General features: G+C 40.5%; 1 protein-coding gene across 2 annotated transcripts; it reads right to left on the bottom strand.

Moving 5' to 3' along the window:
• Window positions 1-464: 464 nt before the first annotated feature.
• Window positions 465-10,662, bottom strand: LOC117342312 (beta-1,3-galactosyltransferase brn-like). 2 transcript variants are annotated; one of them, XM_033904430.1, is made up of 2 exons: window positions 10,260-10,662; window positions 465-3,762 (listed from the first exon to the last, which is right to left on the bottom strand). In XM_033904430.1, the coding sequence occupies exon 2, from the start codon at window positions 3,143-3,145 to the stop codon at window positions 1,886-1,888; it is 1,260 nt and encodes a 419-aa protein (XP_033760321.1). In that variant the 5' UTR covers window positions 3,146-3,762; window positions 10,260-10,662; the 3' UTR covers window positions 465-1,885. The 2 variants fall into 2 exon arrangements, with proteins under 2 accessions (XP_033760321.1, XP_033760322.1); XM_033904431.1 differs by lacking the exon at window positions 10,260-10,662 and adding an exon at window positions 10,223-10,243.
• Window positions 10,663-15,357: the final 4,695 nt, after the last annotated feature.

Below are 15,357 nucleotides of genomic sequence, written 5' to 3'. Positions count from 1 at the left end.
GTGTCGTTTTTGTTTGCACTGTATATATATGCACTGTACTGATGAACCAAATGGTTTAAAGTAATCAAGAACATGAACTGAAAGAAAAGCATAGATAAGATCACAAGTTTAGTCGCCTCTTACGATGGGTCATATGTGCCATTTGTATTGTTTTACAGCCAATCGACAGTTGGAGCGATTTAAGACCAAATAACACTAGAAATAGACGTTCACAAAATCAAATATGCCAAAATAAACCAAATCCTCAAATGATTATCAGTAGACATAAGATCTAGTTTATGGTATGGCTCACTGAACGTAAGCTTGTATCTTTTAACCAGAACAAATGTACCATAAGCCCTTATGAAGATGAAAAAAACATTGTTTATGTAACCAAAACAATCAACAATAACAAAAAAATCGTGTATTTCTCAATCTTTAAATATTTAGAAAATTAAAAGCATAAACAAGAGTAAATGATTTTGATGTAAGAAAAGGTTTTAATAACTTGTTGAGCTTGGTGAAGTGTCAATATATTCATTCATACAAAGTAGGTATATACAGTCGATATCAATACAATTTGAGTGGCAGATGAATACAATAAGGTGATATGAACTATTTATCTGTCACCCAAATTGTATTCATATCGACTGTATACTACCATTTGGTAACCGTTCAATGCTTATATTTACATTAAGATTTTTTTTATTTACTGTAGGTTATATGACGCGTTCAAATTCGCTGTTTACCCTATCACTGACGTCATCAAGTTCAAATACCGGAACAGCCTAAGTCGTCTTGACAGTAGGTGAAAAAGATTTCAAGTATATTTCGTTTGAAACAGATTCCAGTCTAACCGGTCAAATCAGTGTCGCTTAGCAGACGATTTTCAACTTCACAGGGGCTAAATTTTGTAAGGGTATGCCTTTGACATCAGTGAATAACCACAAAACTAAAATCCAGTATACACTCCCGATCTATTTACAAGACCTTTTTTTATATAAATACTTGACTTTTAATGTTGTGTCTTGCATTTCTGAAAATTCGGAAACGAGCCCCTGTGAGTGTGACGACAATGACAGTTTGATAATTTCGTATTGAACAAGAATGACGCTTCTAGTAATTTCGTGTTGACTACATTTTTTAATTATGAAATATTACGCTCATAATTTGTGACGTTGGTTTATTTTTTGTTGTGGCGTATGTAAATAAATGCTAGCATTCGAACGTTCTCTAGGCCGGAAGTAACTGGCGGCCATTGTTTTAACCTGTAACACCTGGAGCTGTATTCCTACACTGACCGAATCACTGTAAATTATAGTATATAGTCTCACGAATACAATTTGGTTTACTAACATGCAACAGAGAATGTAAATATGAAACATTGAACACCATTCAAATATAGAAAATATTCCATATAATACCCGTGCAGGTTAAATGAAGTTAAAACAAAAAGAACAATGTATTTCATCCATACCAGTCTTATAAATCTCGCATACCAAATAGATAGTTAATAAATCATAATAGATATTCATCAATTAACTTTTAAAAATCAAAAATAAGGAATAAATAAAATATTCAGATTATAAAGATGACATGTATATCAATTTGAACATTCCCGGAAAACATATCCGTCGATAAACACATTTTTTGAACGTGTTAACAATGACAAATCTGAGTAATTATAGTTCTGAAAAGCAAGATTCTACGATAACATGCCGTCGATCTGTACATTCGGGAATAAAAAAAAGTTCGAAAAATTAAATATTTACAATGCTGAAAAGAAATCGAACTCATCAATATCAGCGTCAAAATGTTCTGTTATCACAGTTTGTATAAACGATAAATAACTAATTAAAACCATGCAGTAAATGTCACATGCCAACATGCAATTGAACACAGTGGATTAATTTGAACACCAAACAGCTATCATGAAAACCACATTAAGAAAAATGATCATAGGAAGTATGCTAAGCCAGCTAACTGGTTTACGAGGAAGTCTAACTTTTGAACCCATGAGAAATTCTGTCTTACGTTTTGCAATGGGACAGAGGTTATTTGCCAGTTCCAATGAGCTGTGAGAACACTCCCTCGCAAAAGCTGATCGCTTCGTCGTGTCGAAATGAGGATCGTAAATTGGGTGAATATCCAACTTTTTTGCCACAATACCGAGGTAGGCGTCGTCTATGCCAAGAAATTGCACATATGGAAAAGAGGCTGCAAATCTGCGTGCCACGTCATGAGACACTATGTACGCCCCGCCCCCTACATATGGCGGGAAATAATCGTAAGGATACTGACTAAAGGTCAAGGACCATATGGTCTCATGTCGGCGGTATGGAACCGCTTTACTGGCCAAAGTTCCTGCAAACACACCCGTATTCTTCAGTTGAAACACTGCTCTTATATGCGAAATTATTCTTTCGTAATGAACATAGTAATCGTCATCCACGAAAAACAAGATGGATGCACCCCTGCAGAATTTGTCTACCCAGTTGTACGCCATGACTGTTTTCAGTGTGTTATTGAGGTAGGTATCAATGAAGTCTTCTTGTATAATATCTCGAAACTTAATACTTTCCGCCTCGACAAAGTTCTGATATGTCGCATTATACCCTAATATAAATATTTGTCTAACACTAGCGGATAACTTTGTTTTTTTCTTAAACAAATCTCTCTGTGTTTTTCGTAAATGAAAATTCCCAATAAAAGATTTTATCAATATGATAATGTTTCTATTTTTCTTATCATCCAAAGGAAAAGCACATGGTTTTGGTGAATGAAGATACTTGAAATTATGAAATTGAATTTTCTGATGAACTCCGGGGATTTCCTTGCCATAAACAATAAGATCATGAACAGCTTGTTTCAGGTTAAAGTCCGCTGGGTATGAGAAGTTTTTAGGGTCATACTTTAAAAACGTTTCATAAATTTCTTCAGTTTCATTGGCTAGAGCCGACGATGAATTGAATGATGAAAATAGTGTAGAATTAGTGGACGTCGTATTTGATACCATGACACGCGATATATGTTTTGTGGTTGTTGACCTGGAATACAATGGGAGGGCTGCCTTTGGTTTTTCCGTTGTGTATAGGAAACCCAACAGGAACCCGGATGATCCGACCATCATAGCGCTTATTAGCGCCCTGATAATTTTACTACTCATTGTTGCATCAATAACACCGTGATGTTAAGCAGTTTTCATCACAATGATGATTCCTCCAACGTGTTTATGTTTACACACGTATGGTGTATCCCTCCAACGTGTTGTTTATGTTTACACACGTATGGTGTATCCCTCCAACGTGTTGTTTATGTTTACACACGTATGGTGTATCCCTCTAAAGTGTTGTTTATGTTTACACACGTATGGTGTATCCCTCCAACGTGTTGTTTATGTTTACACACGTGTGGTGTATCCCTCCAAAGTGTTGTTTATGTTTACACACGTATGGTGTATCCCTCCAACGTGTTGTTTATGTTTACACACGTGTGGTGTATCCCTCCAAAGTGTTGTTTATGTTACACACGTATGGTGTATCCCTCTAAAGTGTTGTTTATGTTTACACACGTGTGGTGTATCCCTCCAAAGTGTTGTTTATGTTACACACGTATGGTGTATCCCTCCAACGTGTTGTTTATGTTTACACACGTATGGTGTATCTAGGATCTATCATTGTCCCGTTTTATGTCTTAGATCCCCAATCGTTGATGATCTGACGAGGATATGACGTCACAGACCCAGTAAACATGTCCAGCTCAACATATCCGGTTCCTAAGCACCTGAAAGGAAAATATTCACGTCAATGGAAAGCGACACAAATGCCTAATGTGACATTGATGATTAAAAAATATGCAATTTACAAATGTATTGTAACGTATGTCTAGTACTCATTTGTTTACGTTACATGTCAATTGCACATCAATATATCCATGGTGACGCTTCCTGTTAACTGCTAAGTGGACAAGTGCGACACAAGTCGCCGCTATGTATTGGTTTTGTATTGTTTAACGATACATATAGATACACCTATGTGTGAGCTACATACGTGTATGACGTGAGGTTCAATAACGTGTATGTTCGTGTTTGATGTTGACTTCATTGTATTACATCTTACATGTGGTGGTCGTCTGGGCCTCTAAACACATTTTAATTTACATTAATACAGTCCTACGGTACTTTTTTATTCACGTAACAGAGCGCTTGATTAATTGAATTTGAATCACTGCCTCCACAAGGGATCGAACCCACAGGCGCTTGCATAGAAAATATGACTTTCATTTTTTTTTATATGACAGTGGTATGTGTAATCTGTTAAGCTGATTACACATACCACTGTCAAAAAAAATGAAAATAACATTTTCTATGCAAGCGCCTGTGATCGAACCTAGGACATCTGACTTACTAGTCTTACACTCAACCGATCGAGCTTAAAATATCCAATCTTGCAAGCGTATGTTTGTCAATCAAATCTTGTATTAAGGCCATTAACATAAATGTTGAGTCCTTGAAAGTTATTCTTGGCTCGACCGTATCTAACTCTCAATTGTACTGAAAGGTTGTAATATCTCGCGCTTTGTTCCTTCTGAAAGGTTGTAATATCTCGCGCTGTGTTCCCTCTGAAAGGTTGTAATATCTCGCGCTGTGTTCCCTCTGAAAGGTTGTAATATCTCGCGCTTTGTTCCTTCTGAAAGGTTGTAATATCTCGCGCTGTGTTCCTACTGAAAGGTTGTAATATCTCGCGCTGTGTTCCTTCTGAAAGGTTGTAATATCTCGCGCTTTGTTCCTTCTGAAAGATTGTAATATCTCGCGCTGTGTTCCTTCTGAAAGGTTGTAATATCTCGCGCTGTGTTCCTTCTGAAAGGTTGTAATATCTCGCGCTGTGTTCCCTCTGAAAGGTTGTAATATCTCGCGCTGTGTTCCTTCTGAAAGGTTGTAATATCTCGCGCTTTGTTCCTTCTGAAAGGTTGTAATATCTCGCGCTGTGTTCCCTCTGAAAGGTTGTAATATCTCGCGCTGTGTTCCCTCTGAAAGGTTGTAATATCTCGCGCTTTGTTCCTTCTGAAAGGTTGTAATATCTCGCGCTGTGTTCCTACTGAAAGGTTGTAATATCTCGCGCTGTGTTCCTTCTGAAAGGTTGTAATATCTCGCGCTTTGTTCCTTCTGAAAGATTGTAATATCTCGCGCTGTGTTCCTTCTGAAAGGTTGTAATATCTCGCGCTGTGTTCCTTCTGAAAGGTTGTAATATCTCGCGCTTTGTTCCTACTGAAAGGTTGTAATATCTCGCGCTGTGTTCCTTCTGAAAGGTTGTAATATCTCGCGCTGTGTTCCTACTGAAAGGTTGTAATATCTCGCGCTGTGTTCTTCTGAAAGGTTGTAATATCTCGCGCTTTGTTCCTTCTGAAAGGTTGTAATATCTCGCGCTTTGTTCCTACTGAAAGGTTGTAATATCTCGCGCTGTGTTCCTTCTGAAAGGTTGTAATATCTCGCGCTGTGTTCCTTCTGAAAGGTTGTAATATCTCGCGCTGTGTTCCTTCTGAAAGGTTGTAATATCTCGCGCTGTGTTCCTACTGAAAGGTTGTAATATCTCGCGCTTTGTTCCTACTGAAAGGTTGTAATATCTCGCGCTGTGTTCCCTCTGAAAGGTTGTAATATCTCGCGCTGTGTTCCCTCTGAAAGGTTGTAATATCTCGCGCTTTGTTCCTTCTGAAAGGTTGTAATATCTCGCGCTGTGTTCCCTCTGAAAGGTTGTAATATCTCGCGCTTTGTTCCTACTGAAAGGTTGTAATATCTCGCGCTGTGTTCCTACTGAAAGGTTGTAATATCTCGCGCTGTGTTCCTTCTGAAAGGTTGTAATATCTCGCGCTGTGTTCCTTCTGAAAGGTTGTAATATCTCGCGCTGTGTTCCTACTGAAAGGTTGTAATATCTCGCGCTTTGTTCCTACTGAAAGGTTGTAATATCTCGCGCTGTGTTCCTTCTGAAAGGTTGTAATATCTCGCGCTGTGTTCCTTCTGAAAGGTTGTAATATCTCGCGCTGTGTTCCTACTGAAAGGTTGTAATATCTCGCGCTTTGTTCCTACTGAAAGGTTGTAATATCTCGCGCTGTGTTCCTACTGAAAGGTTGTAATATCTCGCGCTGTGTTCCTACTGAAAGGTTGTAATATCTCGCGCTTTGTTCCTTCTGAAAGGTTGTAATATCTCGCGCTGTGTTCCTTCTGAAAGGTTGTAATATCTCGCGCTGTGTTCCTACTGAAAGGTTGTAATATCTCGCGCTGTGTTCCTTCTGAAAGGTTGTAATATCTCGCGCTGTGTTCCTACTGAAAGGTTGTAATATCTCGCGCTTTGTTCCTTCTGAAAGGTTGTAATATCACGCGCTTTGTTCCTTCTGAAAGGTTGTAATATCTCGCGCTGTGTTCCTTCTGAAAGGTTGTAATATCTCGCGCTGTGTTCCTTCTGAAAGATTGTAATATCTCGCGCTTTGTTCCTTCTGAAAGATTGTAATATCTCGCGCTGTTTTCCTTCTGAAAGGTTGTAATATCTCGCGCTGTTTTCCTTCTGAAAGATTGTAATATCTCGCGCTGTGTTCCTTCTGAAAGGTTGTAATATCTCGCGCTTTGTTCCTTCTGAAAGGTTTAATATCTCGCGCTGTGTTCCTTCTGAAATAGTCTATTTAGTTTAGCATTGTTATTGTAGTATGTCTGGGCTTCGGTCAACTAGGGGGGCATGGGTGTTTTAATGTAGGCATATAAAGTCAATACTCGGGCCGTAAATTATCAATCTTTTATCATAAATGTACATGAGAATATATGTATGCAGACGTACCTACTTTAACATATTTCCGGTACCGTTTGGCTTAAACCTTCTGTCCGGACTACCGTACACCATCTATACACTGTACACTATCCTATATACTAAACCTACTTTAGTACTGACTTCTGTCCGTACACCATCTATACACTGTACACGATCCTATATACTAAACCTACTTTAGTACTGACTTCTGTCCGTACACCATCTATACACTGTACACGATCCTATATACTAAACCTACTTTAGTACTGACTTCTGTCCGTACACCATCTATACACTGTACACGATCCTATATACTAAACCTACTTTAGTACTGACTTCTGTCCGTACACCATCTATACACTGTACACGATCCTATATACTGAAACCTACTTTAGTACTGACTTCTGTCCGTACACCATCTATACACTGTACACGATCCTATATACTAAACCTACTTTACTACTGACTTCTGTCCGTACACCATCTATACACTGTACACGATCCTATATACTAAACCTACTTTAGTACTGACTTCTGTCCGTACACCATCTATACACTGTACACGATCCTATATACTAAACCTACTTTAGTACTGACTTCTGTCCGTACACCATCTATACACTGTACACGATCCTATATACTAAACCTACTTTAGTACTGACTTCTGTCCGTACACCATCTATACACTGTACACGATCCTATATACTAAACCTACTTTAGTACAGACTTCTGTCCGTACACCATCTATACACTGTACACGATCCTATATACTAAACCTACTTTAGTACTGACTTCTGTCCGTACACCATCTATACACTGTACACGATCCTATATACTAAACCTACTTTAGTACTGACTTCTGTCCGTACACCATCTATACACTGTACACGATCCTATATACTAAACCTACTTTAGTACTGACTTCTGTCCGTACACCATCTATACACTGTACACGATCCTATATACTAAACCTACTTTAGTACTGACTTCTGTCCGTACACCATCTATACACTGTACACGATCCTATATACCAAACCTACTTTAGTACTGACTTCTGTCCGTACTACCATACACCATCTATACACTGTACACGATCCTATATACTAAACCTACTTTAGTACTGACTTCTGTCCGTACACCATCTATACACTGTACACGATCCTATATACTAAACCTACTTTAGTACTGACTTCTGTCCGTACACCATGTATACACTGTACACGATCCTATATACTAAACCTACTTTAGTACAGACTTCTGTCCGTACACCATCTATACACTGTACACGATCCTATATACTAAACCTACTTTAGTACTGACTTCTGTCCGTACACCATCTATACACTGTACACGATCCTATATACTAAACCTACTTTAGTACTGACTTCTGTCCGTACACCATCTATACACTGTACACGATCCTATATACTAAACCTACTTTACTACTGACTTCTGTCCGTACACCATCTATACACTGTACACGATCCTATATACTAAACCTACTTTACTACTGACTTCTGTCCGTACACCATCTATACACTGTACACGATCCTATATACTAAACCTACTTTAGTACTGACTTCTGTCCGTACTACCGTACACCATCTATACACTGTACACGATCCTATATACTAAACCTACTTTAGTACTGACTTCTGTCCGTACACCATCTATACACTGTACACGATCCTATATACTAAACCTACTTTAGTACTGACTTCTGTCCGTACAACCGTACACCATCTATACACTGTACACGATCCTATATACTAAACCTACTTTAGTGCTGACTTCTGTCCGTACACCATCTATACACTGTACACGATCCTATATACTAAACCTACTTTAGTACTGACTTCTGTCCGTACACCATCTATACACTGTACACGATCCTATATACTAAACCTACTTTAGTACTGACTTCTGTCCGTACACCATCTATACACTGTACACGATCCTATATACTAAACCTACTTTAGTACAGACTTCTGTCCGTACACCATCTATACACTGTACACGATCCTATATACTAAACCTACTTTAGTACTGACTTCTGTCCGTACACCATCTATACACTGTACACGATCCTATATACTAAACCTACTTTAGTACTGACTTCTGTCCGTACACCATCTATACACTGTACACGATCCTATATACTAAACCTACTTTAGTACTGACTTCTGTCCGTACTACCGTACACCATCTATACACTGTACACGATCCTATATACTAAACCTACTTTAGTACTGACTTCTGTCCGTACACCATCTATACACTGTACACGATCCTATATACTAAACCTACTTTAGTACTGACTTCTGTCCGTACAACCGTACACCATCTATACACTGTACACGATCCTATATACTAAACCTACTTTAGTACTGACTTCTGTCCGTACACCATCTATACACTGTACACGATCCTATATACTAAACCTACTTTAGTACTGACTTCTGTCCGTACACCATCTATACACTGTACACGATCCTATATACTAAACCTACTTTAGTACTGACTTCTGTCCGTACACCATCTATACACTGTACACGATCCTATATACTAAACCTACTTTAGTACTGACTTCTGTCCGTACACCATCTATACACTGTACACGATCCTATATACTAAACCTACTTTAGTACTGACTTCTGTCCGTACACCATCTATACACTGTACACGATCCTATATACTAAACCTACTTTAGTACTGACTTCTGTCCGTACACCATCTATACACTGTACACGATCCTATATACTAAACCTACTTTAGTACTGACTTCTGTCCGTACACCATCTATACACTGTACACGATCCTATATACTAAACCTACTTTAGTACTGACTTCTGTCCGTACACCATCTATACACTGTACACGATCCTATATACTAAACCTACTTTAGTACTGACTTCTGTCCGTACACCATCTATACACTGTACACGATCCTATATACTAAACCTACTTTAGTACTGACTTCTGTCCGTACACCATCTATACACTGTACACGATCCTATATACTAAACCTACTTTAGTACTGACTTCTGTCCGTACACCATCTATACACTGTACACGATCCTATATACTAAACCTACTTTAGTACTGACTTCTGTCCGTACACCATCTATACACTGTACACGATCCTATATACTAAACCTACTTTAGTACAGACTTCTGTCCGTACACCATCTATACACTGTACACGATCCTATATACTAAACCTACTTTAGTACTGACTTCTGTCCGTACACCATCTATACACTGTACACGATCCTATATACTAAACCTACTTTAGTACTGACTTCTGTCCGTACACCATCTATACACTGTACACGATCCTATATACTAAACCTACTTTATTTTTACGTTTTGATCTATAAGACCGAGTATACCGGAGGCCTTTTCGTTACCAATTGTAGCATTAATAACAGACATACGATCTAACTTACCTGTCCATGTTATTACAGGCCCTGAAATTCAACTTACCTGTCCATGTTATTACAGGCCTTGAAAGGCGTAGGACTTGGCACTATAACACATAAATATATATGGATCGTGGGTTGGGAAGTCCCTTTGGTCAACGCCTGGCAGAACGAAGATTACTATATGTGTACGTCAGTCCTAATTTCATAAACGAAGAGACTACCGAGTCCACCAATCAAATAATTTGCGGACACGTGTTGGTGACCGTACACAAACAGTGCTACCTGTACAAACATTGCAGTATGTACTATATAACACGTACTGTCCCCGATTTCACTCCTGACATAGTTAAGGTAGAACAGCCGTGTACACGTGGCGAGCGACTATCCAGCGTCTGTCGATATACGTCCCATGTTGCTGTAGTAATCCGCCATGTTTATATCGACTCGTGACCCTGAAAGCCAGGTATGGTATTGTCTGGATTTAAATATCCAGTGGCTTCGGGTATTAATGGTAGCAAGCCGACATGCACGAGTGACTATTTCGGGAATACACATAAACAGAGGACGGTCAAGGCCATTCATAATGAAAACACGATACATTATACGGTTTCATATTGATCGATTTTAATAGAAAGAAAATACTTATTTGACATTTGAAGGGATCGCTGCAAACCGTAATAGATTGAACAACATCCATTAGTCACCACACTGATTACCTGTATATGTATACGTGATGACGGGGAACATTGTTACTTGTGAGTTCCATACACACGAGTAGGTAACAAATATCCGTATAAACTGATCAGCCTCCCTCACTCCTACCTCCATCATATATATATATAAGTAGGTTATATAATTAGAGATTATTATATGACCATTTTGATATCGCACCCCTTATCAGCTCGGGAGCCTTAATTGACACCAGCCTGATTAGGGCCGAAGACCCGAAGTACGGTGGCTGATTTGTGCCATTTCGTCATTTCGTCTTTTCGCCCCGAAAATAAAAAAACAACAAACCTTAATTTTCGTCTTTTCGGGCCGAAAAGTCGAAAAGTCGAAGTTTAAGGTTTGTTTAGTAGACGAAAAGTCAAAAAGACGAAAATATTGAGCCTGAAAAGATGAGATTTAAATTCGCTAATTTGCGTGCCTTTATTTCGTCTTTTCGCGTATGGTGTTTCGTCTTTTCGGGGCGAAAAGACGGGAGGACGAGAATTAAAATACGGTGGCTAATTTGTGCCATTTCGTCCTTTCGTCTTTCTGCCCCGAAACATCATACGCGAAAAGACGAAGTAAATGCACGCAAATTAGAGACATTAATTCTCGTCTTTTCGACTTTTCGCCCCGAAAAACGAAAATTATGCTTACTGAAAAGACGAAATTTAAAAACCTTAAAATTTAAAAACATTAAGTTTCGTTCTTTCGGGGCGAAAAGTCGAAAAGACGAAAATTAAGCTTGCTAATTTTCGTCTTTTTGGGCGAAAAGACGAAATTTAAAAACCTTAAAATTTAAAAACTTTAATTTTCGTTCTTTCGGGGCGAAAAGTCGAAAAGACGAAAATAAATGTTTGTTAGTTTTCGTCTTTTCGGGGCGAAAAGAAAAAAAGACGAGAATTAAAGTCGCTAATTTGCGTGAATTAATTTCGTCTTTTCGGGGCGAAAACACGAAATTTAAGTTGTGATAATTTTCGCCTTTTCCTGGCGAAAAGACGAAAGGACGAGAATTAAGATATTTGATTTTCGTCTTTTCGTTTCGAGGCGAAAAGACGAAATGGCACAGCTCAGCCACCGTACGTTAAGGCCTAACCTCGCGTTTTCGACCTATGGCCGTCGACGGTGAGGAAGCGAAAACGCCAGAATGCGAAAGAGCGAAAACGCGACGGCGAGAATACGAGAATAACTTCGCATATTCGCCTTCGCGTTTTCGCGTCAAAAACGCGAGATGAGGCCTTAACGGACGTCCTTGCAATCTCGCTCCCTCGCGTAAGCAAGTCTGTTTATACAGTACGTTAGATATACCTGGATCGCAATATATATACATTGCGATCCAGATATTCATATCATCTAATAGACGACTTCCGCTATAATCATGTCAGGATATCGGGCCGACGATCATTGAAACGTTCCTTTTTAAGAACGCCGATGTGGCGCAACGATATAAGCTGCGGGTATTTCTGGCTAGGCGATTGGGGGCCATAGATCGTGAGTTCGAAGCCCAGTTAGGACATGAGTCATAAAGTTAAGGCCTAATCTCGCATTCCCGCGTTTTCGAAAACGTGACGGCAAGGAAGTGAAATCGCGACGGCGTGAGTGCGAACTCTTCACTGTCGTGTCGAATTTTTGCATTCTCATGTTTTCGCTCTTTTTCATTCTCGCGTGTTCGCTCTTTCGCATTCTCTCATTTTGCGATCTAAGGTTGAGAGAGCGAGAATGCGAGATTTGATATTTGGCTCTAACGAGCCACCATACTCTTACGGTGATGCCAACCTTGTAGATCCAGTAGTATATAACACCATAAGGCATCAGCGCGCGTGCGCGGCATATAGTGTTCTGCCGCCAGGGAACTTTTTTTTCTAAATATAATAAACAACCGTATTGTTCGAAGTTTTCAGGCTAGAGAGAGCAGAGGGATCTTGGCTCTCATCGTCGAATTATTTTTACTTGATCTATATCAGACACAATCTCTCGTCTTTTCTGTCAACCTCTAAATTTTCATTAAACCTACAAACAAGGTGTACCTGCAAACAAGGTGTACCTACAGACAGGGTGTACCTACAAACAGGGTGTACCTACAGACAGGGTGTACCTACAGAAAGAGTGTATCTACAGACAGGGTGTACCTACAAACAGGGTGTACCCACAGACAGGATGTACCTACAGACAGGGTGTACCTACAAACAAGGTGTACCTACAGACAGGGTGTACCTACAGACAGGGTGTACCTACAGACAGGGTGTACCTACAGACAGGGTGTACCTACAGAAAGAGTGTACCTACAGACAGGGTGTACCTACAAACAGGGTGTACCCACAGACAGGATGTACCTACAGACAGGGTGTACCTACAAACAAGGTGTACCTACAGACAGGGTGTACCTACACACAGGGTGTACCTACAGACAGGGTGTACCTACAGACAGGGTGTACCTACAGACAGTGTGTACCTACAGACATGATGTACCTACATACAGGGTGTACCTACAAACAGGGTGTACCTACAGACAGGGTGTACATACAGACAGGATGTACCTACAGACAGGGTGTACCTACAAACAGGGTGTACCTACAGACAGGATGTACCTACAGACAGGATGTACCTACAGACAGGGTGTACCTACAGACAGGGTGTACCTACAGACAGGGTGTACCTACAGACAGGGTGTACCTACAAACAAGGTGTACCTACAGACAGGGTGTACCTACAAACAACGTGTACCTACAAACAGGGTGTACCTACAAACAGGGTGTACCTACAGACAGGGTGTACCTACAGACAGGATGTACCTACAAACAACGTGTACCTACAAACAGGGTGTACCTACAAACAGGATGTACCTACAAACAACGTGTACCTACAAACAGGGTGTACCTACAAACAGGATGTACCTACAGACAGGGTGTACCTACAGACAGGATGTACCTACAGACAGAGTGTACCTACAGACAGGATGTACCTACAAACAGGGTGTACCTACAGACAGTGTGTACCTACAGACAGGATGTACCTACAGACAGGATGTACCTACAGACATGATGTACCTGCAGAGAGGGTGTACCTACAGACAGGATGTACCTACAGAGAGGGTGTACCTACAAATATGATGTACCTACAGACATGATGTACCTGCAGACAGGGTGTACCTACAGACAGGATGTACCTACAGACAGGATGTACCTACAAACAGGGTGTACCTACAGACATGATGTACCTACAGACAGGGTGTACCTACAGACTGGATGTACCTACAGAGAGGGTGTACCTACAAATATGATGTACCTACAGACATGATGTACCTGCAGACAGGGTGTACCTACAGACAGGATGTACCTACAGACACGGTGTACCTACATACAGGATGTACCTACAGACAGGGTGTACATACAGACAGGATGAACCTACAGACAGGGTGTACCTACAGACAGGGTGTACCTACAAACAGGGTGTACCTACAGATAGGATGTACCTACAGACAGGGTGTACCTACAGACATGATGTACCTACAGACAGGGTGTACCTACAGACAGGGTGTACCCACAGACAGGGAGTACCTACAGACAGGGTGTACCCACAGACAGGGAGTACCTTCAGACAGGGAGTACCTACAGACAGGATGTACCTACAGACAGGGTGTACCTACAGACAGGGTGTACCCACAGACAGGATGTACCTACAGACATGATGTACCTGCATACAAGGTGTACCTACAGACAGTGTGTACCTACAAACAGGGTGTACCTATAGACATGATGTACCTGCATACAGGGTGTACCTACAGACAGGATGTACCTACAAACAGGGTGTACCTACAGACAGTGTGTACCTACAGACAGGATGTACCTACAGACAGGATGTACCTACAGACATGATGTACCTGCAGAGAGGGTGTACCTACAGACAGGATGTACCTACAGAGAGGGTGTACCTACAAATATGATGTACCTACAGACATGATGTACCTGCAGACAGGGTGTACCTACAGACAGGATGTACCTACAGACAGGATGTACCTACAAACAGGGTGTACCTACAGACATGATGTACCTACAGACAGGGTGTACCTACAGACTGGATGTACCTACAGAGAGGGTGTACCTACAAATATGATGTACCTACAGACATGATGTACCTGCAGACAGGGTGTACCTACAGACAGGATGTACCTACAGACACGGTGTACCTACATACAGGATGTACCTACAGACAGGGTGTACATACAGACAGGATGAACCTACAGACAGGGTGTACCTACAGACAGGGTGTACCTACAAACAGGGTGTACCTACAGATAGGATGTACCTACAGACAGGGTGTACCTACAGACATGATGTACCTACAGACAGGGTGTACCTACAGACAGGGTGTACCCACAGACAGGATGTACCTACAGACAGGGTGTACCTACAAACAAGGTGTACCTACAGACAGGGTGTACCTACAGACAG

This window comes from Pecten maximus, chromosome 14 (assembly GCF_902652985.1).
Source record: "Pecten maximus chromosome 14, xPecMax1.1, whole genome shotgun sequence".
In the NCBI taxonomy this organism is placed as follows: domain Eukaryota; kingdom Metazoa; phylum Mollusca; class Bivalvia; order Pectinida; family Pectinidae; genus Pecten; species Pecten maximus.
This window is presented reverse-complemented; position numbering and strand designations above follow the sequence as displayed.

Coding starts and splice junctions, on each gene's coding strand:
- LOC117342312 (XM_033904430.1), bottom strand. CDS start 3,145: ATGAGTAGTAAAATTATCAGGGCGCTAATAAGCGCTATGATGGTCGGA.